Below are 27,928 nucleotides of genomic sequence, written 5' to 3' on the forward strand. Positions count from 1 at the left end.
CAGTGGAAGTTATGCAGCCAAGGAATTATCCGATGGCAAGCAGAACTTTAAAGGTGCTCTTGCCCTGGCGCAGTACCATAATAAAAACAACCAGATTATGTTGTCACCTACACTGAAGTAAGAGGAGGAGGGAGGAGTTGTTCCTAACTATCTTGTTAGGGGGCGAGACTAGTCACCTACACAGAACACTGGTGTCGCTACCGCGAAATTTGAATTTTAAGCTACTGTGAATAAATGAAACCAATAGTTATGTAATCACTTGGTAAGTTACTTATATAATACTAGAGCATGTAAGTTGGAAAAACTAGGAAAGCAAAGTGCCTTTCTTATGTTTAGTAGACAGAATACACTTGAACATCTCAGACCACCACATTATAGGCATAATGAGATGAGTGTATGCACACTAAATTAACAATTTGATTGTAAGTATGCACAATAAATACTTGAAAATTAGTTCTACCAGTTTCCAAGCTGACTATAAAGAGATGTTACTAATAACGTGCCTTACATAGTGCATTGAAGAAGTAGTCAGCATCCCCTCTGTCCAACTTTACTTTTATATTGCTCTAATTTTCACCCTGTTAAGTCATCCAGGCAGGTCTGTAAATCTAGAAGGTGACTTGGTCTTGTAATTATAATAATTTGCCAAAGATGATCTCCCATATTTAAATATTATGGATGAAATAATAAACTTCCCACAAGCCCAAAGATTTATTTCTTTGGTTTACCCAGGAACACCAGGAAAATGGATGTCAATATTAAATAAGCTAAGTTCTGGATCTGTGCTACATGAAGACAGTATTAGGAAAATATCAGTACTCTGCAAAAAAGTTTCATCATCTAGATTTCCTACGTATGTACTCATTAAATTTTTGCAAAAATATATGAAGGCTAAAAAAATTTCTAACATGAAAGTACTGTAATTGATAACAAAGAGCATCTACAGAGAATGTAAGCATAGAATATCAAATAATCTACATTGCAAAATCTTCAATTAAAGATTCTAGTGATAAGGCAAGGATGTTATCCTGAAAAAAGTATAAAAGGTACAGGTATTTGTAATTCTTATAAAAAGTTTGCTAAAATTTAATGTAATTTACATTTTACTAACAGTTTCAATCCCCAGAATGGCAAAACACTTTTCCATAATGACAGCAACTGCTTCACACAGGACGAGTCTACCGTGGTTTATTTTGACGATTTTCCCAGTTTGGTCCTTCTCGACACAGTAGCAAGTGTCGTAAAACTCTGTAAATACTGATGAGACCTGCAAAGAATGCAAGTAAAATTTGATCAAATTAAACAAAAACTTTTCTAACAATTACAACAATCTCTGTTGGTAGGTAGAGGCCTGAGGACCATATCAGGTCTCTTTAATCCCTTCAACCTTGACTACACTTAATGGAAACATGAGGCAATGGTCTGTGCTGGGAAAAGGCTGGGTCGAATCAATCAACCTAAAAATGTCATGAAGCAAAGTAATGAGTGGGTTGCTCCAATGTAGTGAACCCAATCCTTGGAGTACACAGTTGAAATAATGTTACTTGAAGATACCCAAATCTGTTTTCCTTTACTGCTTGTTTCAGTTGCAAATTATAATATAGAATTTGCTTTTTATCAAATCTCATGTTCTATGCCACACTTCTTATTCTACAGTCATTCTACAGTCAAACATAGTAATTCAAATTACTTATTGGAAAGACTTGTCTCTTTAAGCAAATTGACATCATCCTAAATGGTGTTGACAAATAAGGTAAAGAATTTCCATAATTTTCAAAATACAGTACAGTACTGTATAAGACAAGTCTTTCCGGTGAGTAATTCGAATTACAGTACTATGTTTGACTGTAGAATATGGCAGGTGTGGCACAGAACATCACCAATGAGAACATATGACAATTTAGAGTGTATTTAAAGAATGAGATTACTTGCATGCAATGAAAAGAATAGAAAACACCTAAATTACATATAACTTGAAACTTACCTCATACAGGAATTCACAAAGTGGGTGTATGTACAAATCCTCTGTAATCTTGACCAAGACATCAGGAAGTTTGAGCAGAGTTCGCGCCAGTTTCCATTCCTTTTCATGATCAAGTAAAACAGGCCCTTTTTGTGCTTCGGATATGATGTTTTCTCTTTTCACTCCAGCTGTCAAAGAAAAAATGATCCCACATACACAAAACAATACAAGGAAAATTAATTAAGACAATGACAGAATTACTTATAGTTAGGAAATATTTGTCCTGTGGATAAAAATTTCAGCTTTAAAATACGTTTGCTAGTGTCATTAGACCAACTACAATAATGGCAATTATCTAATAACTAATGGTTGATACAACCCTCATTCACAGTGTGGGAGAAGAAGGTTATACCTTGTAGAATGGTAATTTGTATATTCTTTTAAAAAGTTTAATATCAAACAAAACAATAGTATATGATAGCAAACAGCAATCTGGGTAGAGGCAGCTGAATCTGGTTTAAGAGAATTTGGCTAAAGGTCAAGCACTGGGGCACTTTCAGTCATTCAGTGCTGAAGGTGATTAGAGGGAGCAGGAGTGGTTGGACAGCAAGGTGGAAGAAAGGAAGTAGGAACAGAGATAATAGCAAGATGGAAAAAAGGAACTGCGAACAAGGGTAAAGTAAAATGTCAGCTAGGGGCTGAACAGATGCTACAAACAACCTTTAGTAATTCCTACACTGCATGCCATGAGATTCACTGACACCACTATCCCCTCCTTATGTGGGGGAAAACAGCCATTATATTCTATATGGGTTTACCATTTTCCCGATATCATTGTTTTCATTTTCACCATTTTAATCTAGCACCTTTGATTTCATTAATCACTTTCATTTCGCACCATTTGTGTCATTTCCCTATTTTACTTCATTCTCCCTATCTTACTGCATTTCAGATCACTAGTCATTCTAACACTTATTTCACATCACCAATATCATTCTGCCACTTCTATTTCATGATCATGATGTCATTAATACTATTTTCTCACTTCATTTTAAAATTTTCATCCAAGTCATGAATAAAATTTTCACACACTACTTTGCATGAACAATAACATTTTCCATCTCTACACGATTATCATTTTACATTTTGCATTTTACACCATCAATATCATTATACTTTAACCTTCTGTATGCAAACCTAATTTAGGTTACCATTCAGTTTAAGTGATGCAGTCTATTAATAAATATTACCATTCCCCATTCTCTAATATTATTTACAATTTTCTTTCACATCAATATTATTTTCAAACCTAATTCACAGGAATAATATAATTTTACACTTACATTTCAGATCATTAATATAATAACGAGCACCTTGAATTCTACATGTGTAATTCCTCTTCATCATTATAAGTCATCAATGCCATTTTTGGCTTTTCAGTTCATTCAAACAGTTTCAAGACTTCATTTCCCGTCATATGTCTTATTATTACTATCAAAGATTTTGTAATAGTAATTTGACATAATATGAGTAAGATCAATGACTTCACGTTGGAATGATTACTTAAACTTCCATTTCTTACCCATAACATCAATGATGCCTTACTTGTCACATCACTAATAAAACTGGAGCATTGTATTTCACACCAGTCATATCAGCACACTACCCTCATTCCATGCAACTGTCATTCATTTCAGTCATGTCACATCAGCATCATAAGCCATTTTTAAAATTTTATTTATGAAATATCGCTTGTCATTAATTCCATATCATTTGTCATTAATTCCATATCATTATCGTCATTAACATCTACTTTTTCACTATAGTGACGTCACTTATTCCTTCCACAGCATATCAGGGACATTATTCACTGCTTCATTTTCATGCTACCCATGTCATCCTTTCTCTACATTCAATAAAATTATTACTATTTTATTCACTTCAAATCTGTCATGTTACCAGTGCCTTCCAAATCATGTCAGTGGTATCACTAATGCCTTTAAATTAAGGTCATCTGCTTCAATTTCTTGTCATTTTCAACTTCATAATGTCACTAGCACATTCAATTTTACTTCCGTTACATCACTAATGCCTTTAATTTCAGTTCAGTAAAATTGCTTTCGCCATCAATTTTGTCACCACTGACACCAATTTCACTTCCTTAACATCACTACCACGTTCAGTTTCAGATTTGTTAAATCACTAACACCATCAATATCAGTTCCGTATCTCTATCAATTTCATAACATCCCTAGCATCCTCTAATTCACTTTATGAACAACACCAACAATTGCACCTACTCTTAATAGTATTTTCATTACTGATGTCTTACACTACCCATATTTAATATCATATGATCTTGCCAATTGTGCATGAGCCCTATCCATCAATCCTTCTATTTAATGCAATCAACATTATGGTTTTTCTTTCAATAAATTTGACATCATTAATATCAGTCAGTCCTTTCATTTAATTTAGGAAATATCATCTATGTCTCTGGCTTCATACAATGACTCTAAACTGCAAACAGCAATACTGCTCCTTCCATTTAAAAAAATTACAATAACTGATTCCTTTCATATGACAGTAGTAAAACTACTAATTCCTCTAGTTTTTTTATGTACATTTTCTTTACTTGTTTGGCATTTATCTCTGTTCTTGTAAGTCTCCAGTTTAATGTTCCATAAGCATGGGTTTTAACGATAAAGCTGTATCAACTTTGTTGTAAGTGGTTTTGACCAGCAATTACTTAGAGGATCACTGCAAGACTCTGGGCTAGACATTGCAGGTTTCTGTTGTGGACTGTTACGATGACTTGAGAAGTGGGAGGCACCAATTCTGTGGGCCCCCTGCGATAGCGTAAGACTGGCAGTATCGTATCTCCAGTACTTTCCTCAGATCAACGAGCACTGACTGAGGATTTTGCTTAACATGGGCATGGCCACTTCACTGGTTTGCCCGTTATATGAGCCTGGACATGACTTTAGTCTGCAGAATGATACAACACACCAGGCTGTATGAAGGAAGGTAAAGCCACCGGACTGCCATAGCCATATTAGCTAATGGTTACACCCCATGGGGGTTAGTGACATCAGTGCACCTCATGTGGTGCACTGTAGGCATTACTTAAGGTTCTTTGCAGCGTCCGTTTGGCCCCTAGTTGCAACCCAATTTACTCCTTTTATTGTACATCCATTCATATTCTCTTCCATCTTACTTTCCACCCTCTCCTAACAGTTGTTTCTTAGTGTAATTGATAGGTTTTCCTCCTGTTACACCTTTCAAACCTTTTTAATGTCAATTTCCGTTTCACCTCTGAATGACCTCATAGGTCCCAGGGCTTGGACTCTGGCCTAAATTCCATATTCTACAAATGGTCACTTTCTTCAGCCAAGCAATCAGGTCCATGGGGGACAGAAAGCTTACTCTACCTTTCAAAATTGCTTTGAATCCTATACATACTATATTTCAAAATGCCTGTGTACCTGGCACATTACAAACCAATTGTTTGCTGTATAGAAATGTCAATCTAGTTGAGATCACATAAATCCTGCAGGCAACAAGTGTGCAACTGCTCTTCCTCTGTGTGGTGTAGCTGCCATGTTCTGGGTATCCCCACTGACATCACCTTTGTCTTCAACTTATTACATTTATTCTGACTCATCAGGTAACTAGCACTAAAATCTTATCCACTCCAGGTCAAGCGCATTCATCTCCAGAAGTAAATTTCTTGCCCCTTCAAGAACACTTTAGGGTCAGTGAAATGAGTTTTCTCAATGGGTGTTCTTGGGCTAACAAACTAGCTGATATTCAAAAGATGGAGATGGCAAGGAATTGTGTCATGAGGGCTAAACAAGTAAAAGGGACAGAAGGGAGAACATGAACAACCAGAGAAGTGGCAAACACTAACCAGTGTTACCATTATTATAATGAGATCACAAAGTTCCATTGCTAAAATCAGGCTAATTTTTCTTAAATGGAAACTGGAAACTGTAAGTAAGGTAAAGTTTATGAAATTTAACAGCCAGATGGAAGATTCCTAAGTAAATGGACAACAAGTACATGGAAAAGATAAAAAAGAATGGATCAGAGTAAAAGGCAGAAAGTAACGTAACTGGGGCTGAGCAGAGTAAGCAAACTTAAGTGATACCTTCCTACAGGGAAGTTTATCAGTGAGAAGGTCCAGATGATCATGGTGATAGGGACTTTGGCCAGGAGGGTAACACCAGAACTCATCAGATATCTAAATTTATAAAAGGAAAACTTCACCTAAACAATGTGAATTATGATAACTGAGTAGTCTTAATTCTTTGCCTGTAGCAGAAAAATACCCATGTAATGCAATAACATTTGTACTTGTACTTGTATCAGGAACACTTATGTACATAAAAACAATGGATGGAGACTACTGAAAAACAAAAATGCAAGAGAAAAAAGCCGTGACTACCTCAAACATCAATGGATAGGTTTTGCATAAATTCATGGGTTGTTTCTATACTTAAAAACCACTGAATACCAAAGGAATATTCTTTATATCAGATAGAAAGTCGAAAAAACTGTTGCAATAATGATAAAAGCTTTTTAAAATTAAATATTTGCATGATAAATCCCAACAAAATTACTGACAACTTGTATAACTCATGGTTATCAATGGCAACCAAGTCTTCCTTCTCACCTGTACGGGCAATTGAACGTATTCTTGTGAGAGCATACAGTAAATAGGCTGCAGTGTTACCCCGAAAGTCTAACATTCGATCAAAGGAGAATATATAATCTCGAGACCTGAAAAAAAAAATCATGCTTCAACTTGGGATTAAACATGCAATTTTATACAAAATTTAAAATTATTTTTCAAAATATCTAACTCAAGGAGTTCCTAATTTACTGAATAAATATTGCTAAGAAAATTTCTTCAACATCATTATTAGTACAGTAATGTACTATTTAATTCAACAAGTCCAAGTTTAAAGTAAAAATACTCAAGTCTAGCCAAAAGAATTTTTATCCCTTTGTATATAGCTGAATACTATCTCATACCATAAATAATAAACTGTACATGGGGTAATTAAATTTTAAAAGTTTATAACCTGTCATGTGAAAGATCAGCATATTTGATGCATCCATATGCCACTGCATCACGAGCTTTTATGAACTCTTCCGGTGTCAATATTTTATCACGCTCCTTCTCCTTTAACTTTTCTTCTGATCGCTGACATCCCTCATTCAGTAAGTCAACCAATCTCACTGTATCTCCTGTAATATAGAAGCACACAAAACAAAGTGTAAGCCTTTCAATTCACACATTAACCAACAAAGACAACACTAAAGTAACCCATACAATGATCTTTCATACATAATAAAAATTTGTCATATCCTTTTGTTGCCAATACTTGACTATGATCTCGCTAAACTAACTAATATACCAATTCAGCTGTCACTAAAAATACATGAAAATAAGAAGCATAAAGTACAGATGGCAATTTTAAAGTTATCCCTTAATATGTGCATAGACATAATCATCATTAGGAACAACTGTTGCCTCCAAAAGATAGGCATATGAGAAGCTATGAAAACTTCAGATGATTTATTTTAAAATGTCATGGCCAACAAGCATGGAAGCTTTCACATGCATAAGAGTACTTATGCTAAACAATTAAAGATTACTGAATCTACTTGTATTCACTTTACCTTTTGGCCCAGGAAGCAGCATGAGGGGTGGCTAGAGGTGGGTCATTTACGTAAACACCTCAGGTTTATATGTTAGGAAAAATGACAAATTTTCAACGAATTTTGTATTTTTCCTAACTATACAAACCTGAGGTCCTTTACATAAGGAATTACTTTCAGCGAACCTGGAACAGCCATTAAACTTTTGAACAAGTTGGTTGGACAGTTAACTACTGTCCGGTATGCGGGAGTCCCAGATGTAATCATTCCATTTTGCCTTTCGGCCTAGGTGTCAGATTGAGGGGTGGCATGAGGTGGGCAAAAAACTGTAAAGGACCTCAGGTTTGCATAGTCAGAAAAAATACAAACTACTTTAAAAATTTGTCATTTGCTCCTACACAATATACAAACCATCGGTACTTTACATAGGGAAGACTCACTTATTGGAGGGAGGAATCTGAGCGAGTCTCCGAACTGACTGGAGTTCCCTGCACCTGGGTTCTCTTCCTGGTTGATAGAGCGAGGAAGAGTACTGTGCCTCTGACATGTTGCACGGAGTGTACGGACTGCATGATCAACTGTCAGACTCTGGGCCTTCTTGAATGAGTGAGAGAAACGTAAAATCATCCGAAAAAGGGCTAAGATGAGTCTATGAGTTGGTGACAATAAAGCAAAAGACTTGGCAGAAAAGGCAGAAAGTTTCCTGGGGTGCTTTGAAGATTGTGCAAGAAGGTCTTGTGTTGATTTTTTCTGCAAATCAGTGGCAATCTCCTTCACCGCTGATTGAGGAGGGAACAAATACTGCTTATCCAAAGGAGAATATAAAAGCGCAGACTTCTGAACCGACGTCACTCCTCTCATGGTGAAGGAGCACCACAACTCCCTCTTCTTCAAAACTCCTGTGGTGAAAAGACCCGCAACTTCAAAGGAGCCATCCCTCACTGCCTTATCTGCACAGGATAAAACGCGCAGCCAAGTTGGACGCTAAAATGTCATGATCTTCTATTTTCCTGGCAAGAGCTCCTATCAACCAGTCCAGAAAGCTGAAGACTTCCAGTATTTTAAACAAGTACTTCACAAGGTGATCAAACTCCGAAGAAGTGAAGAAAACTTTAGCCGAAGAAAAAGCCGAGTGACGAGCCGAGTCTATCAAACCTGAGAAGTCATCTTGGGAAGAGGCACCACCTCCCAAGAAAGGAGCTTCTCCAGTTGAGTAAAGAGATATCTCCTGGCCATCAATCTAGCAGGAGGAAAGGCAAAAGTGACCTTCCCTTGCTCCCTCTTAATGGTCAACCAATCTTCTACCTCTCTAAGTACCTTTCTCGCAGACAAAGAGAGAACCATCCGAGGTAGGCACGAACTAGAATCTGCTGGGTTTCTCTTAATGAAGTGGAAGCGGGCAACACTGGAGCAGCTGGTTGGAAGTGAGAGGGGAAGGTTGCCAAAAAATATCTCATCAGGGAAGCATAAGCCATAGGAGGAGGGTCTGCCACTACTGCACTACTTCCTCTTCTGAAGAAAAAGGAGATAAAGTAAGGTCTTGAGAAGGCTTATGTGAAGGGGGAGCCTTATGCAGAAGGCCCAAAACATCTTCCAACTGCTTCTTGATATGCCCAAAAGAAGGATCTTTAGGCAAGCGAGCGGGAGACAATGATGTAGGTGTGTGTTCAGTGGAAGTTGGGTGGACAGTTGGCATGCTTGGTTGGCGCCGAGCTGGCTTGAGGTGGGCGTTCTGGAGTCCAAGACAAACGCTCGACGACTGGGAGGTGGTCTGGCAAACACTCTGGATGCTCATATGGGCTCCCGGAAGAAGAAGAAGAAGAGCACTTATGAGGTGAGTGATGGAGTTCAGCATGCGAATGCTCGGAAGGGCAAACGCAGCTGTGCCACATGCTGCAACCCGGGTGCGGACTAGCAGAACGGTCTTTAGCACCCTTCGGAGAATAGGGAGAGACGTCTCTATCATGATGTCTGTTCAAGGGACGAGATTCACCTGGGAAGCAATTCGTCTGGATCGTCGTCAACATAATCCCCCAACAAAGGGATAGAAAAGGAGGAGAACCTTTCATCTTGAATTGCAGGATTTTGAGTCTTAGACCAAATTCCTGGACATATTCGAAGCCTATTGACCTCCAACCCCTGGCGTGTTTAACACCATATGACAGACCATGAAGTTCACCCACCCTTTTTGATGAAGCCAAGGCTAGCAGGAAGACCGTCTTAAGGGTCAAGTGTCTATCCCTGACATAAGGGTTCACAAGGAGCTCGCGTAAGGATACTCAGTACCAAAGTTAGATCCCAGGTTGGAGGTATGAGTTCTCTAGGGGGACAGGACTGCTCAAAACTTTTGATCAGCATAGATATCTCCCAAGATGTAGGTAGATATGTCCACGTATGAAGAACCTAAGCCAAAGCAGCCCTGTAGCCCTTTATGGCAGAAATTAAAAGACATTTTTCTGATCTGAGAAAGATTAGAAAATCAGCTACCTGCTGAATAGACATTCCGAGTGGAGGGTAACCCCGTCGACGACACCAATCACAAAAGTTAAGTATACTGTACCTTAGTTTTATCAGACCACTGAGCTGATTAACAGCTCTCCTAGGGCCCAATTCCCCTGATACATGGATGAAGTAGACTTTCTGAGGTATCCTGACATTTGAGTCACTGCTCCTTGAGAAAAGCCTCTCACTCGCAGGAGGTACTTCATAGTCTCCATCTGTGAAGAGATACAGAACCTATCAGCTGATGGTACCTCTCCAAATGAGGCTGACATAGTAGATTGTACCACAGGGATATCTCTCTCAGAAACACTGCTAGCAGTGACAACAGACCTGGAAACCATTCTGCTTGCAGCCACAAAGGAGGTACTAGAGTCATCTTGAGACTCTGGGACCTCATCACTTTGTTCAGGACCTTGCGGATCAGGCAAAATGGGGGGAAGGTGTATAAGTCCAGGTCGTCCCAGGGATGTTGAAGGGCATCCTCTGCCACGGGAATCAAGTCTAGAACTACCAAACCGTAGACCTCTAACTTTCTGTAGAACTTTGTAGTGAAGAGGTCTAATAGATCATTGGCCTCCCCAAAAAGTGAAACAGCCTGTCCGCAATCCCCTGATGCAGAGACCACTCTGTTCCCAGAATCTGTTTCTGCCGACTTCGGCTGTACAGTATAATGAAATTTGCAATAACTTCCAACACACTGATATTACCCTACATAACATGTGGGAACATCTGTACCTAATGAGCAAAGAATTTACTTCCACTTACCTGACCTAGTTTTAAACTTCTTCTTATCCTCTCCCAGCACAACACCAAAGGTCACGTGGTCAACTCTTACTTTACTTGGGTTATAAAACTTTGCCTTTTTAGCACACGCCAAGAAACTCTAGAAAGGAAACAGTTAATTTGTACTAAAGAAATAGCAAATAAAAAAATCAATATAAATTATTAATTTTTTATTACTTTACAGTACTCCTATTCATACTGGACATCCCAGTTTACTTTGTAACAATAAACATGTTATGAATGCAGCTTTCTGTGCACTAAAAACAAGAATTTTGTGACTATGTTAATAAATTTACTGCATACAAACCATACCTTTCAAACTTGTTGCAAAGGGTGTTGTTGCCTATTAGTATGCAATTAGGGTGATATGTAGGAGGCCAAGTGTAACAATGGTCAGTGACTATTATAATAATGAAGCAGAGCTACAAAATAACCACCTTCAGTTTTACAAGAGCTTGAACATGCTACTATATGGTGAAATGATTGAATGTTAGAAGAAGTCTTTACTTTACTGTGTTTGAGCCATTCTTATGGGGAGAATCATCATTACTCTCTTGTCTTTGAAGTTTCCCCCATTCTTTGTTCTTTGTGACTAAACAATTCTGACTGACCATGTAGATTTAGATATTTTTATTTTACTTGGGTGAATGAAGAATGATTAATTATCATTTTGTACTATTTCAAGTAAAGTGTCCTTCATAAGCACTTCCCTATCTTGCTTTCCCTACATTCATTGACCTATGAATGTTTTATGCCTGCTAAGAAAGTACTCAATGGTTTTGTAATATATTTAGAGTAATAGTGTCTTATAAACTGTAGAAAGAGAAGACAGGAATTCATGTCACTTTTAACTGATTATTATGAAGCATTGCAAAGTAGCAGCAACTTGGAGAATTCCCATAGTGCTTACACAGTACTTGCATAAGGTTTCAGCTCCCAGTTAGTTTTAAATTTGAAAGCAATTCACCTCATTTCTCAATATTACCAGCAATACACTTAAAAGTAACTGTTGTTTGTGCACAAATATGATTATCCAGTAAAAACATTACATGAAATCTAATAATGTATATTCACAGAATACCTTAATATTATCATCTCTTAATTTACTCATCTCCAGTCTCAACGCCTGGATAAGTAGCACTAAATAATAACACCACAGGAACCAATTACAAAATCATAAAAATACAAACATTAACAAAAAAGCCTTGGGCAATACCTTAAAATGTTGTGACTGACCGGCATCAGTTACATAGATCAGCCACTGGCCTTTCTCTTCTTCTATTCTCTGCTTCAAACAAGCCATATCTGAAGTATCATAAGTAAATCCACCATCTGATTTTACAACTGTTAAAGGAATTTCTGCTCCTTCAGCAAACATCACCTGAGAAAAAATAAATCAAAATTCCATTCAAAGACACTCCAGCTACCTCACTCATCTTTTTAAAATATAATAGAACTTCATTAAAAAGATTAGCACATTAAAATTTTACTCAACAGTGGGAACAAAAAATACTGCGTATTTATTTTGGTAAAATCTGAATTAAAACAGCAAATTTTTTGACAGTGGCTTCACACAATGTATTAATGACATGAGTACACACCTTTCTTCCTTCATCTTCCTCCAAAAGCCCTGCTGCATTTAGTTCTTTTACTAGAGACTCCATTCGGCTCTGATAAAAAGATTCTCCTCTGTTGACTATATGAATCTGTAGTCTTTCATAAACCTGAAAGTAAAATAATTTTACTATATAAAATTACAGACACAGATTTGTGAATGAAAATTGCAGGCAAAGAATGCTCAAATTGGCCTTTCCAAGAGAAAATACAGTTGGGGATACAGTATCCACCCTACTTAAGCACATTCATGTTACAAACATTCAGAGATACGAACAGACAGGGTCGCAAGTTAAAATTGTGTTCCAAGCACCCCCTTTTGCCACCTGTATGTTTCATATTTTGCTCTGCGCAACTATTCTGCCTAGTAACCATAACCGCCTTGCAAATGTTTAACAGCTGGACTTTCCAGCTTCGCCAAAAGTTATCCATATGTTAAGACCGAGGGTTTGTATTTGTGTAGGAACAATGTTGGTTTTAAACTGCAGGTTTGGAAATATATCAACAGATTTCTTCATTACAGTACTTGATTAATACTCAAGCCCTCACAAACATTTTAAAGTTGGCTTTGTATGTGTACTAAGCCTAATGTACAATGTTCTGGATTAGATATACAATACAGTACTATATTTTGTTACGCATTTTAAGTACCAAAATTTTTCCTGTTAAGTCTAATGTACATTTTTTGTTTTTACTTGTTAAGCCTAATGTATAACATTCAGATTAAACATCTTATTTCATGTAAACTATATCTTGTACTTTATCTCAACTGCAAGCCAAATAAAATTATTATAAAGAGTGATTTTAAGTGAACTTTATCTAAACTGCAAGCCAAATAAAGTTATTATCAAGAGTGATTTTAAGCGAACTAGTAAGACTTTACAAGGATCCTAAATAGAATATTTGGTAATACCTTTTGGAATTCCTGCTTTGAAATATCACAGATTTCTTCCCATCCTTTGATATGTACTGGGTCATGTGCCTGTAACTGTACCACTGCTTCATATGCTCTTTTCTTGAAGGCTTCATCTTCATCAAACCGTTTCTTTGATTCTTTATAGAATGCTTGGAGATCAGCTATGGGTGGAGGGTTATTGGCAAAATCAGGATAGGTATCCTGGAAGAAAAGACATTCTTTTAATGCAAAACAAACTTGCAATTTGAAATAAAAACTAACAAACATAATAAAGCCAGTTAATGACATGCAAAAAAAAAAAAAAAAAAAACCAGAATCACACACTAGCAACTAGTAACCAACTAAACTGGATCAGAGACTTGCCTTTAAATGTGCAATTAACATGCCAAACTGTGTTCCCCAGTCACCCAAGTGATTTATGCGAAGCACATCGTGACCCAGAAATTCTAAGAGTCGGCATACACTATCTCCAATGATGGTTGATCTGTATAGACAGAAAATTTACAAAACAAATAGCATATAGAAGAAACACCTTACAAATTTTGATGACAAATTGTAAAAATGACATTTTAATGATAATATAAAGTTTTATATATACTTACCAAGTAATTACATATCTACAGGTTTTCAAACAACGGCAGCCTAAAAATTCAAAGTTAGCGGTAGCGCTCAATTGTTTTGTGTAGGTAACAAGATCCCACCCACTTTCGGGTATCGATAGGAACAAGTTAGCAGAGAGCTTCAATTCGTTTGTGCCCTGATGTCCAAGCAAGGGAGGGGGAGGAGGATGTAATTACTTGGTTTAAAAACTTATCATAAACCTGTAATTTATATATAAGTAACTTACAAGTAATTACATAGCTGATTCCAAATTGCAAGGAGGTGGGATACATGGGCATATTCTATTTCAAAACATTAAGGAAAGTAATGAATCTGAAACAGAAAATTATTAGCATTTAACAAATGCTTGTTCTTTCTTTACCTGTTAAGAGAGCTGCTACAAGTGGACAATGCCTCTGGTCAGTGCTCATCTTAACGTAGTGGACATGGCGATGAGCCAAGGGTTGCCCTTACAGTACATTAGTGGGAACTTGTAGCAAAGGAAGTTCTCTGAATGTTAGCAAAGTTTAAAATGGGCCCTCAACCCGGGCATACACCAGATCAAATTAAAAACAACACTGTCACCTACACTATAATAAAAACCACACCCCAGACTGCTAAAAACTGGTGGGTACTCTAGGTACAATGTACCCTCAGGCTTCCCTTAAATTCAAAACCTTATACCAAGGTGAGGAGATAGTAGAGGGACAGATGACCCCCTATGCTTCCTTCCCCAACATCATGCTGGCCAGAGATAAAGGTCCTAATATGCTACAATTGTCAAAATCAGTTTCCACATCCTTTAGATAATGTAAAGCAAAGACAGACTTGCATCTCCAAAACGTAGACTGTAGTATAGTGGAGAGAGACATATTATGTCTAAAGGCCAGAGATGTTGCAATTGCCCTAATCTAATGAGCCTTAACCTCTGCTGCAGGTAAGGCATCCTCTTGAATCTTAGTGTGTGCTTCAGAAATCACATCTCTCAGAAAAAAGGATATGGCATTCTTCGAGAGGGGTTGTTCGAAGTCCTCTGATCTTTTCTAAAAGTTCTCACAGGGCAAAGAAGTCACTTCTTCCTCTAGTCCAAGAATATCCATTAGGTTTCTAATGGTGAATGAATGAGTAAAAGTAAGTATAGCTTAGTTTTACAGACCACTGAGCTGATTAACAGCTCTCCTAGGGCTGGCCCGAAGGATTAGACTTATTTTACGTGGCTAAGAACCAAGGTTACTTAGCAACGGGACCTACAGCTTATTGTGGAATCCGAACCACATTATAGCGAAAATGAATTTCTATCACCAGAAATAAATTCCTCTAACTCTTCATCAGCCGTCAACTCCGCCCATCGAATGACGGTCTGAAGCTCAACCAACTCGGCCAACAAAGGGCTTGTGAATGAATGAGGCCAAGGTCTAGAAGGATCTTCATTCTTGGCAAGAAACCCAAGAGAGAAGGAACAGACTTTGTCCCCTTGCCAAAGCCCTCTCTTTTGTTTATTGCTTGCAGCTGTGGTATAACTGCTGATATGACAAACACCCATTCTCACTTCACTCTCCCTGAATGAATGATATGAACATACATACAGTAACCTGAAACAGGTGACAGCAGATAATTTGAGGAACTTTTTGAACAAGGGCATAAAATGAACATATGTAACACTGGCAATCAAAATAAAAGGTGGCAATGAAAATAAAAGGAAGTAAGTTTCATTCTGATCACCTATGTGTATGTTTGTTGCTGCAAAAAACAAAAGGTTTATGTATAAACAGATATGTACCACACCTTGATTTACAACTGACAATATACATTCCCTGTTATACACTGGATAACCATCCCCTAATTCTGAATTTCAACATACCTGAGATGACCAACATGCATTTCTTTAGCAATGTTAGGTGATGAAAAATCTACAACTACTCGCTTAGGTGCTGTTGGAGGTGGAGTAACGCCATTCAGGACAACGTTGGTCACCTAAGTGAGAAATACTCATGTTTACTACAACCATGAATTTTATATCTTATCAAATGAAACTTTAATATTCTAAGATATATAATTATTTTATACAAACCATTTGTCCAAAAGAACTCAAAATATTACGCTGTGGAAGTTAAATTTTGGGTTGGTGGTACAAAGTACTTAGTGCCAAAATATGTCATGAATCCAGTTGCAGTACTTTTTACAAAAGTGCTCACAATACTTCCAGGATGTAAATCCAGCCGGATGAAAATGCTGTTGGCTTGTCACCAGGGTTAAGAAGTATCCTACTGTTAAGCATCATCTTAACAGGACACAAATGTACAAGCCACAAAGCAACTGACATTCAAATAAGAGGAATAAGAATATTCCCTGCAGTCTGAAAAACTTGAGTACATCAATATGAATGTCTCAAAAACACCACAAGTTTCAATTAAAACAAGAAAGGTAACCAGCCTGGGGAATACCTAAAATATAAAAGTAAGGTTTTGCTGCCAGACCTGTTACTCCCATAATACCAGTGGTATCAAAAGGGTAGAGTGTCAGTCACCTATCAGCATAAGGATAAGACAACAGTTAAGGGACTCGTCCTGTAATGGAAAATCACGAACAAAATTCAGACAGGCACACTTCTTCTCTTGGAGCATGGGTATACTTGAAATCTGGAGAAAGACAAAAAAGAAATGGTACTGAAGTGCAAGCCATTCCATCAAGATCCTCTCCTAAGATCTCATAATCTTAAATGGATGAATAGGCTACACAAACGTGCAACATATGAAGATGGGTGCACAAGCAGATCTTGAGTACAGAGGTAGTTTCTGTAGATGCCAGTGAATTAGGAGGAGACCAGTCTGTAACTCCACTGGAAGTCTTGCTGCAAGTCAGTCAAGAACTCTGTGATTAAGCAGGCAGCTTCTTAAAGTGTTTCAGTCTAAATGAAGGGAATGGAGACTAACATCTTTTCTATGGAAGGGACCACTCCCAAGAAATTCTCAAGACTTCCAACCAACCACCATTCTTCAGCAATCCCAAGACAAAAAAGGAATGAGAGGACATGAAGGACAAAGAACATAACCTGAAGTGCTCCTCCAATACACAGACAGTACATGAGACACACTAAAGAACTGGCCAGCAATGAAACATGGAAATGGCTACAGATGGGAGAACTCAAGAAGGAAACAGAAGGAATGCTAACAGTGGAACAAGACCAGGCCCTAAGAACCAGATATGTTCAAAGAACAACATATGGAAATAACATCTCACCCATATGCAGGAAGTGCAATATGAAAGAAGAGACCATAAACAACATAGCAAACAAATGTCCAGCGCTTGCACAGAACCAGTACAAAAAGATGCATGATTCAGTAGCAAAAGCCCTCTACTGGAGCCTATGCAAGAAACACCCGCTAGCTTGCAGTAATAAGTGGTACGAACACAAACCTGAGGGAGTAACAGAAAATGATCAGGCAAAGATCCTCTGGGACTATGGTATCAGAACACATAGGGTGATACATGCCAATAGACCAGACGTGACGTTGATTGACAAAATCAAGAAGACAGTATCAATCATTGATGTCGCAATACCATAGGACACCATAATAGATGAAAAAGAAAGAGAAAAATTTATAAGTACCAAGACCTGAAAATTGAAATAAGAAGGATATGGGATTTGCCAGTGGAAATTGCACCCATAATCATAGGAACACTAGGCATGATTCCAAGATCCCTGAAAAGGAATCTGGAAAAACTAGATGCCAAAGTAGCTCCAGGACTCAGCAGAAGTGTGCTACCAGAAACAGCGCACATAGTGAGAAAAGTGATGGACTCCTATGGAGGCAGGATGCAACCCAGAACCCCACACTATAAAAACCACCTAGTCAAAATGGCTGTGATAGACTAAAAAATAAAAAATAATAATAATATTTTACTATAATTAAAAAATTTATGCATTTCTATAATATATTATATGAAATTTTAAACAGACAAATATATATTCCCAATCTTTTCCAATCTTTGGACCTGTCATATATGTCAAATGTCTGACCAAGACCCTTTGCAGTCAGATATTTGACATAAACGACAGGTCCAACCTTCCCCCTTACTTCAGAGCTTTGGAAAAGATTGGGAATATGTATTTGTTTGTTTAAAATTTCACATAATTTACTACAGAAATGCTAAATTCTTTAATTACAGTATATTATTATTTTCATTATTATTATTATTATTTAATCTTATTAATATTGTATTTGAAAATTAGTATCTATTATTAGGTAAATCATTTATCATACAAACGTGGTTAGTCCTAACCATCTCCCATAAATTTATTAAAAAATTCTTGTGCCCTCTCTCTCTTTCTCTCTCTCTCAGTATACAGTACATATATCTTAATGAAAAAACACAGTACTGTAATTAGTGAATAAAGTGTTGCTCTATGAAAAAAAAGTGAATTAGTGATAATTTTAGAGATAAGACCCAAAGAAAAATCTGCAAATTAGTGAAGTTTCCCCCACAGACAAGTGAATGATGTGTTCCACAAAAATCCGACAACAAAATACAACACGGAAATGTGAAACGCATAAAAGTGTATATTGAAAGTATTTGTCTTAACATCTGGTAAAATTTTTACAAATATATAAACTCAGTACCTCTGACTACAATCAAAATAAGAAACAAAAACATTTAACAAATTTATGGACTATCTGTTCTAGGACATTACACATATTTACATACCTGCTCTCTAATAAAGTTTTGATTTAAATATATATTAATAAAACCTGGACCTGAGAGATCCAGTTTTGATATAACAGGGTCATCTGCAACAGCTTTTAGTACAGTGTCTCCAACTTCTCTTGGGTTCTTCTTCAAAGTCTGTAAGAAAAAACAGGAAAAAATAAATGCTTCCATCTTCCAGTAAACAATATTTCCTCTGTGAAATCATATATCTCCAGTTAAAAAAATTGGAACTTAAACACAAGCTTTTCAACAAAAACAACAAACTTCAGTCGACTTACTTTTCCTAAGGCCAATGCAGCATTACACTGGTAATCAGCATGTTTCGATACTTGAATTTGAACTACAGGGTTTGTTACATCCGGGTAGGCTTTTAATACTGCAGAAGTGAAGACCTCCTCTAAATGACCCAGTATGTTGCACATATGACGTGAAAAATCTACATTTGGTGCATGACTACATGCATCACCTCCTAAGGACTCTAAGTTCTGCAACAAAAGCAAAAAGTCACTCAGATACTTAGAATGTTTAAATCAAAAGTTAGCACATTCAAGTCCTTTAAATACCCATTTGTTCCTAGTCTTCCCATTACTCATTTCTGATTCAGTCTTTCAGAGCTTATAGGAAAAAGCTATAACTTGCAATTCTGAACCACGCAAGCCATATACCTTCACCAAGAGCTGATTCTTGAAAACATTAAATTCGGATGGAGAAACTAACTCCATCTAAATAGTGGACTAAGAAAACAAATCTGTGGGTGCACAAATAATTTCTATATTCCTTAAAAATACCTTGCTTTCCATATGTGCATACTGACCCTGTGAGAGTTTAGAATGTCAACTCAATGGTCTGGTTAGACTATTTATTAATTATGGAAATAGTCACTATGTAACAAAATAAGTTATTCATAAGTTGAAGGCAAAGCAGAAGAAAACTGCTAAACTGGGTAGGAAGACACCCCTAATACAGTACATTCCCTTTATGCATGGATAATCTTTATGTAAAATAGTATAGACTGTGGGTGTTGGCAACTCTTCTGACATGCTGATTCATGCACCCTGGAGTATCCAAGAGCTACCTTCAGAAGCACTGCCCACATAACTGAAGAGGCAATTGGTCATTTTCTACTTCACATTGTTTGAGGTTTTTCAATTAGTGATGATTATCAACATTGATCATTAGCTTCTTCATGAACAACTCTTCCTGTCACTTTTCTCATCATCTTGTACCTAGACCTTACTCAAGTATCTCTTGTACCAAACTGAATTAATTTTCTTATATACAAACCTTCATGCTCACAGATTTTTTGTCTCAATATATGTTGAAATCCAAATTTTATAAACAAAATAATAGTTGAAACACAAAATAAAAATACTTATAACTCACAATAATGGCATGAAAGATTTTTGCAGTAAAATGTAATCTCAAGCAATTTAATAACAGGAAAGATAAAAAACAAACATTCTGACATGATTTCCCTAAACGATTTGTTGCCAAACAGTTATTTATATTTGACTACAGTGAGAATTTCAATTTGGATGGGAGTTTCAGGCAGCATAATCAAATTTCAATGTAGTAAGAGTTAAAAATTTTAATAAGGATGCAGCTCAAACTCATCAGGTATTTGCACAAGGATATGGTTCTTTATCAAATGTATTATCATAAAGATAGCACTGGTCACTGGGTAAATTTATTAATCTGGATATGGTAATTATACAAAAAATGATGTAGAGCTGAGCCTTGACGCTAGATGTACATGAACAGTATTTACTCTTGAATAATTGGTAGAAACCATACCTACCAATTATTCAACAGTAAATACTGTTCATGTATATATCTAGCATCAATACTCAGCACTACATTCTTTTTGTATAATTACCATGGTTACCTTTACCTACTGGCAATACTTCAGATACATTGGCTTATTAGCAATGATAATGGAACTGTGTAGGGTACTATGACCATATTAACTTTATTAATTCACTCTACACTGTTTGCCCCTTCTATCAATACTTATGCAATCTTCCATGTGGGAAGAAAGATGTCCACAGTCCCCTTTTTCACCAACTATTTTACATCAACATCTAGGGAGGGTTGCACTTTTTGAACAGCTCGCACAAAGGGGTGACTCTTGCTGTCTAACATCCTACCAACCAAACAGTGGATAGGTCTCTTGACTAATTTCATACTCAGTCCTATCTTGACCAAAACCTGAACAGTTTCATGTCATCTATACCCTAATGCAGCTTTTCCTAGCATGATTCATCTTTCAGTATAAGATGTGCATCATTGGGCTATTTATGGAGAGCTAAGCAACAGATCCTACCAATTTGAAAGACAAAATGCAGTATCCACATTTAGCACATTTCCAGTCTCTGCTGGCTAAATTTATCCTCTCCATACTAACCCCAAAACACCATTAGAGAAGTCCTTGCAGTCCACGCAGGTGTTTCCTAAGGATCTTTGCAAGGACCAAGTACATGCAGATTCTTTCCCATGGGGAACATGGACTTGAGTTTCCACTGACCAGTCAACTGCTGTACCAAACTATGGTTACCTTGAGAATATGACAGTCTTATGATAAAATAAAGTTTTATATATACTTACCAAGTAATTACATTGCTTATAGTTTCACTGCTGGTAGCTTAAAAATTTTGAAATTCGTGGTAGCACTAGTGTCAGTGTAGGTGACTAGTCCCAGCCCACCTTCAGGGTACAAGAGGAGCGACTTCAACAGCATAATTCAGTTGTTTTTTTACCCTTCTTTCCATATGAAGGGAAGGAGTAAGGGCTTGATTTGTAATTACTTGGTAAGGATATATATAACTATTTTATCATAAAAATGTCATTTTTATATACTCGTATGTAACATACCAAGTAATTACATTGCTGACTCCCAAATTGACACGGAGGTGGGATATATGGATTAACTACCCCTGAGAGTTTATCATCATCCCCAAATGGAGAATTTTCTGTGATGGAACCAGCTAGGACTTCTGAAGGTTGATTAGCAGACCCAACTCTTCTGATAAATGAAGGGTCTTCCAAAGGTCCTCCATGCACCTCTCCTTTGACGGCAATCAAAGGAGCCAATCGTCTAAGAAGAGGAAGATGTTTCTCCCCCTCAGATGGTTTGACTGCTCCCAGGTGTAGGGGAGTACGCCAGTGACCTTTGCCTAGGAGCATTGGCAGGACAAGCAACCGCCACCTCCACTGACACTTCACTAACACTAGCACTTTTTTCCACTCTGTCCATAAGGACACGCTCTGAAGCACCCAACCGGGCCACAGTATCCACAATTAACCCCATTTTGACATCAAAATTACGTTACAAGTTTCGGGTAAAAGAGTAGGCTGAATAGTCAGAGAACTGGGAGAAGGTAAAGGTAAAGCAGGAATATCTTAATCAGCATAACTAACTATGGTCTTGCTATCTGTTTTTTGGCTCTAGCAGCCACCTTATGTTTCCTGTCTCTATCTAATTTCGCTAGATGAGACCCCAAAACCTTCCATTTTCTAGCATCCCACCTGAACATGTTCGATCAACTGAACACTCGTCCCCTACATTCTACGCACATAGAGTGAGTCATATTTCACTTTGGTGAGCCTAGTATTGCAGCCTTGTTGCAATAGCTTAGGCTAGCAGCGCTAGAGTCCAACATACTAGGCTAAGTCTAAGAAGTCAACACTCAAGTTATAAGTCAAACTGAAGAAAAAGCATCCTCCACTGAACCTAACATAAAAACAAAAGCTGTAGGTTACCAGTACTTCACCCAAAGAAGAATCTCAAAAGCAAAAGTGACGAAAGCCAAAATTTAAGCTGACTGCTCACAACTGAACCACTGTTAGAGCTGGCAGAAAAACAACTGAATCGCACTGTTGAAGTCGCTCCTCTCATACCCCGAAAGTGGGCGGGGACTAGTCACCAGCAACACTAGTGCTACCACAAATTTCAAAATTTTTAAGCTGCCGGCAAGTGAAACTATAAGCAATGTAATTACTTGGTAAGTTACATATATCAAACTCCAATTTTACTTATGATATACAAGGAAGCACATGAAATTAAAACATTAAAATAAAAATAAAAATCAATCACACCACATCTAATGATAGAGAGGAATGGCTCTTTACATCTGTTAAACTAAACCTTCATAACACTACATATCCAATTGACAGCCTTGCATGGGAAAATTAAACAATTAATGTAGAAACATATAAATGCTCCCATACTTAAATCCAGTCTGTGAGAAACCTAGTTTAAAAACAAAAGCATTTGGCAGGTGGGGCAAGTTGGTTGTTCCATTCAGTGTTAATCATGATTACATTATTATGAATAGCTATTTAGCAATTGGTTTACACTCCCTCAACCAGGCATCAAAACCTGAGTAAAAATGAAGATAAAAATGTTTGCACTCTGTATGGACACAGGTTTGTCTTGAGTTAAGAAAAATATGGTACTATATTGCAGATATATTCAATCCTTTTTTGACAGTGTTGAATAAGCACTCTAAACATTTTTGAGTTGTCTGCACTGATGGGGATTATATCATTACTTCCTGTTAAAGAGTCTCTCTAACCATACACCCTGATAGATGAGAGACACACTATATACTTTGCTTAAACAAGAATTCAATGATAAATTCACCGTCAATGTACAGTAGATAGCTAAAAAAAAATCTGAAAATTGCATATTCGACACTGCTAAAAAAGGGATGATATGAAATACAAAGGAAGTAAGAAAATAAGAAATTAAAACAGAAACAAGATAAGGAGGAAAAAATTTTCTTTTATTTAGTTCTTTAAGATATACAATATACAACCCTTTGTTGGTAAATAATGGTTAAATAAAGAAAATTTTCAATCATTACTCTCAACAAATATGCAGTACATATTTCCACCTTTGTTTATCAACAGGAAGAATAACATTATCACACAGTAATTCAATGACACCAAGTCATTTCTTAACTCTCACAGGGCTGGCACAAAGGATTTGTTAAAGAAGTTGGAATTTTGTGGATAAGACCAAAAGAACAAAAAAAAAAAAAAAAAAAAGATATTCTGAGGTATGCTGGAGACTTATTAAGACTATGATAAATGGTAATTATACACTAAATAAATAACAAAGATGATAAAGATTTGCATGATGGCCTTTAATCCATCTAGTCAGGAAACATTTCTACATCCACTTAAAATGAATCCACTTAATTAAAACTACTTTCCACTTCTAAACTGTGAATTCCAGTTATTATGCAAAGCACCTTAATTATTTTGCTTATAATATACAAAACGTCAATGTTGTACTACACCCCTATGGTGCTAAATATGGATGGAAAATACACTACTGCATTACTGTATTCATTCATACCCGTGATGATGTTAAATGATGATGATTCCCACCACCTTGAGTGCAGAGTTTCTTGTGTGGAAAGTCTGACATGGTCAAAATTCACTAATATCCATCAAAGACTACACACAGACAGCATTTTCAATTTATGCATAACTAGGTCTAAGCAATACATCACATCAACTTGCAATAATGTTTTGTTCATTTTTAAGGAGATCATTTAACACTAATCTTTTGAGACAAATATCTTTTTCACCACTAACACTTAGAACCTTGTAAAGTAGTTTCTCTTTCTTTAAAGTTCCTTTGTACTCCACATTAATTTCCTGAGTCTGGCTTTGCTGAAGCAGCATCACAAGTCTGCAACAAAACATACAGCCATTTCAGAGCCAAGAACTTTTATAAAATCTTTGAATACGTTTAGCACTTCACACATTTTTGAAGTTTGAAGTTCATACAAACCTTGTCTCTTCTAGTCATGGGTCAACTGACAAACAAAAATGAACTGACCATTAATGAGCATTTTTTGCCAGAATATGGTGCATGCAGTCATGAGTCACAGGGGCAACGAGAGAGAGAGAGAGAGAGAGAGAGAGAGAGAGAGAGAGAGAGAGAGAGAGAGAGAGAGAGAGAGAGAGAGAGAGAGAGAGAGAGAGCAGTCTGCAGTTATTTTACTTTCTTTCTTTCTTTCTATGTCAACTGATTAGGGTTAAGTATACAAAAATTAGAATAATGAATAATGGTCAACCATATCCCATGGTTACACTTTTTTTTTTTTAGGGTCTGTCAAAAACTAGTCTCTCAATGAGAATTGCATGTACAGAACAATTCTCTTATGTTCTGTAATTTTGTGCCACATGAAATGTTCAGTATCTTCTGGGCGGCTAAAGGAGAAAGTTGCACAACACACAATTCTTTACATACTGGGTCAATAACCTCATATAACAGAAACATCCACCAAACTCTTAAATGCCTCATTAGAGTCAATTTTATGAGTACTGCTACCTTTTCCCTAAGAGAACAGTCTCTGACATAAAATCTGATTTCCAATATTTTCAACACAAATATGACTGTCTTCCATACAAACAAATCTTCAAAACATAGTTACAAGTAAACAAAAAGATATATCTTCCAAAAATTTTTTAATCTAACCTCAAAAATACCTAAAATACACTTACACTTCAAAAAAGTAACATACATTTTATTGTCAACTTACCCTTTTCAGAATTCCAATTCGGTACTTCAACTTGGCATTTTCATTTAAAAGATCCAGGTATTCTTTATCATCAATATCTATATCACTCAAATTTCCATTGCTTATAGCTTGTAACTGTGTAGCTAATCTTTCTGTTTCTTTTTCCTGCAAATGAAAAAGGAAATTATTTTACATTTTTAAAAAATATTTGCATAACAAAAATGTTAAGTAAACCCAGATATACAGTGCTATCCAACTACACGTACTGCATTACTGTACATTAAAGTGCTATAAAATCTACACTGTCCTAATTTTCACTAAATGAAGTATAACAATGCCATCCCATTCTATAAAGATAAGAACTAAGTAATAAAAATACAAGAACAATTCCATCCTGCCATGAAATACTCAAACATTCACTATGGTTATGCTTCAGGTTAACCTTGAAAGCAGAGTACGCATGTATTTTGCAGACTAAAACTTTATGGGAAGACAATATCCAGAAAAAAAAAAAAAAACTGTCAGGCATACATGAACCCCAATGTATGTACTGTATATGAATACCAAACTATAGTGTTGGATGAAATAAGCATGTCACTTGGAAGGAACACTTCCAGTTGTACTTTCTTTTTGTATAGACAAAGTTTTCTTTATTGCCAGAAGGTTAAATGTCCCTATAACTCCCACCAACGTATTCTCATGGTTTCATCTTGCAGGTTTTTCTGACTGTGACCTTTAAAATTTGTCCCATAAAGGGCTAATTCCTACTGATACAGGTATGGTTAGGTTAGATAAATAATGATTTCTCTATTAATGCAATAATTTTCTTTGACACAAAATACTTAATTTTGAGGCTTAAACAACACCTAGACCCCTCATTCCGAATGCATCCCCTATTACTATTTGTTGGGTGGGATGAACAGGTTAGGCAAATGAGTAGACAAAGCACAGGAAAAATATTAGTTTAAAGGGGTGAAAGGACAAAACATAATTCTGCTAAACATGACATCACATTGTGGGACAGAAAACCTACTCAGCTACCTTAAAATCTATATACTCTGAAATATGCCTGATTTGCTTTTAAGCCTCTGTGACCAAAGGAAATGGTGTGTGCAAATCTCCTGCCCTTTCACCTTCAGGTAACCTAACTACCATGTGACTAAAGTGCCTTCTCGCCTAAAGAGCAAACTTGTCACACAATAGAATGAGAGGAATAGGGCAAAATAAACTAAGCCTCAGACGTTCATCAATCTCAGTCACTTTTGTAAGGAGACAACTCGAAAACGGGGTTGCAGGCACAGATACAGAGTAAGGAGACTGGGGTAGGCATGAGAAATATGACTGAAAAAAAGGGGCCAAACCTAACCTTTCATAGAATGCCATGTTCTGACCTAACCAAACCTTACCTTCCTAACCTAACTTAGGGCGCTGTGACCTGACCTGGCTGGGGGGGTTGAGGGGGGCACTTGGCTCCCTGCAAGTAATGCTGAATATTGGAAACATATCGGTAGGACTAAATTTCTGTTTGGACTTGTGGTCTGGCACTGGCTACGACCTAACCAAAACAACCTTAACCTAATCTTTCCTTGATAATTCTCGCACTTGTTTTTACCTTGGAAAATGGTTTTTTCTACACTTTTAGGGCTTTTGATACTGGCGGTGCGTTTGTTTGTTGTCGGCCAAATGGAATGTCCCTTCACCGTGTTTAGTACTGGCCCGGGGGGGCGGTACCCATACATTAACAAGTTATTGCACTTGCTGGACGGGATAGGAACCGTTCCAAACAGACGTACCCGTGCTCTGTCTTGTGAAGATCGCGTATGGAAACCCCTTGTTGGATGGACTTCAGGGGTTCATTACACTCGTGCAACAAAAATTGAAGGTAAATCTATAATTAGCAACCAAAAAACTGTAGAAAAAGTCAAGTTAGAAGGAAATTGCCACCACGGAGCTACTAATTGGATCTACCCTTTCCCTGAGCGTTGTGCCTTGACTTAACCAGAACTTACCTACCTAACCTGACTTAGGGCACTGTGCTCTCATTTGGCTAGGGGGGCTTGGCAGCGCTGGGCACCGCTTGCCAGGAGGCGAAATTACCAACGCCGCTCCTGTCTCCCTACCCTGCATACTGCCCAATCGGCATTCTGATGGAAACTAACACGATTGTCAAATTACCTACAAATGAATGGGCAGTCTCAAAATACCTCAGCCTGTCGTGCCTTAGCTGAAGGTAGGGCTGTCTACACTTGACTACCGGTGGAAGAAAAATGTCCACTGATACTATTTACCACCTTTTTGAGCTGAAAGCGACATTTTCTCATCGTTTGGTTAATTTTATTTATGAAAATGAGCTTAAATACTACCCGGTAAGCTATATGGTCGAAGATGCCCTACATACACCTAAGACAGCGAAATGCAATTGGGTCGTCCATATTTAGACTATGTTAAGGGTTACACTTACGGCTTTTGCGCATCGCAGAGTATAATCTAAGAGTGTTTGATCTGCCATTTTCACACGACTCTATTTCTTTTCAGTTCAAGAAGACATTAAATAATTACAGAAAGGTGTCGTCGTACTGTCAGAAATACTCGGCAGTAACAACACCATGTGAAGTCGTTTTCTGGCCTTTAGAAATT

The 27,928-nt window shown here is 37.1% G+C and overlaps 1 protein-coding gene across 2 annotated transcripts; it reads right to left on the reverse strand.

Moving 5' to 3' along the window:
* Positions 1-696: 696 nt before the first annotated feature.
* ArgRS (arginine--tRNA ligase-like protein) lies at positions 697-27,928 on the reverse strand. Of its 2 annotated transcripts, XM_067130475.1 has the most exons (14): positions 27,753-27,928; positions 25,313-25,456; positions 19,034-19,240; positions 18,753-18,890; positions 15,907-16,019; positions 13,809-13,929; positions 13,443-13,646; positions 12,517-12,639; positions 12,132-12,296; positions 10,898-11,015; positions 7,051-7,216; positions 6,639-6,745; positions 1,985-2,151; positions 697-1,267 (listed from the first exon to the last, which is right to left on the reverse strand). In XM_067130475.1, exons 1-14 carry the CDS (start codon positions 27,798-27,800, stop codon positions 1,097-1,099), a joined length of 1,992 nt encoding a protein of 663 aa, XP_066986576.1. In that variant the 5' UTR covers positions 27,801-27,928; the 3' UTR covers positions 697-1,096. The 2 variants fall into 2 exon arrangements, with proteins under 2 accessions (XP_066986576.1, XP_066986577.1); XM_067130476.1 differs by lacking the exons at positions 25,313-25,456; positions 27,753-27,928 and adding an exon at positions 24,118-24,335.

Source organism: Macrobrachium rosenbergii, chromosome 28 (assembly GCF_040412425.1).
Source record: "Macrobrachium rosenbergii isolate ZJJX-2024 chromosome 28, ASM4041242v1, whole genome shotgun sequence".
NCBI lineage: Eukaryota > Metazoa > Arthropoda > Malacostraca > Decapoda > Palaemonidae > Macrobrachium > Macrobrachium rosenbergii.

Bases quoted from the DNA above. Each gene is read 5' to 3' on its own strand.
- ArgRS (XM_067130475.1), bottom strand. From the start codon at position 27,800: ATGGCAGATCAAACACTCTTAGATTATACTCTGCGATGCGCAAAAGCC. The intron at 25,457-27,752 runs GTAAGTGTAACC...TTTCATTTGCAG, and splicing joins CTCTGCGATGCGCAAAAGCC to GAAAAAGAAACAGAAAGATT. The intron at 19,241-25,312 runs GTAAGTTGACAA...CTTTTGTTGCAG, and splicing joins GAATTGGAATTCTGAAAAGG to AACTTAGAGTCCTTAGGAGG.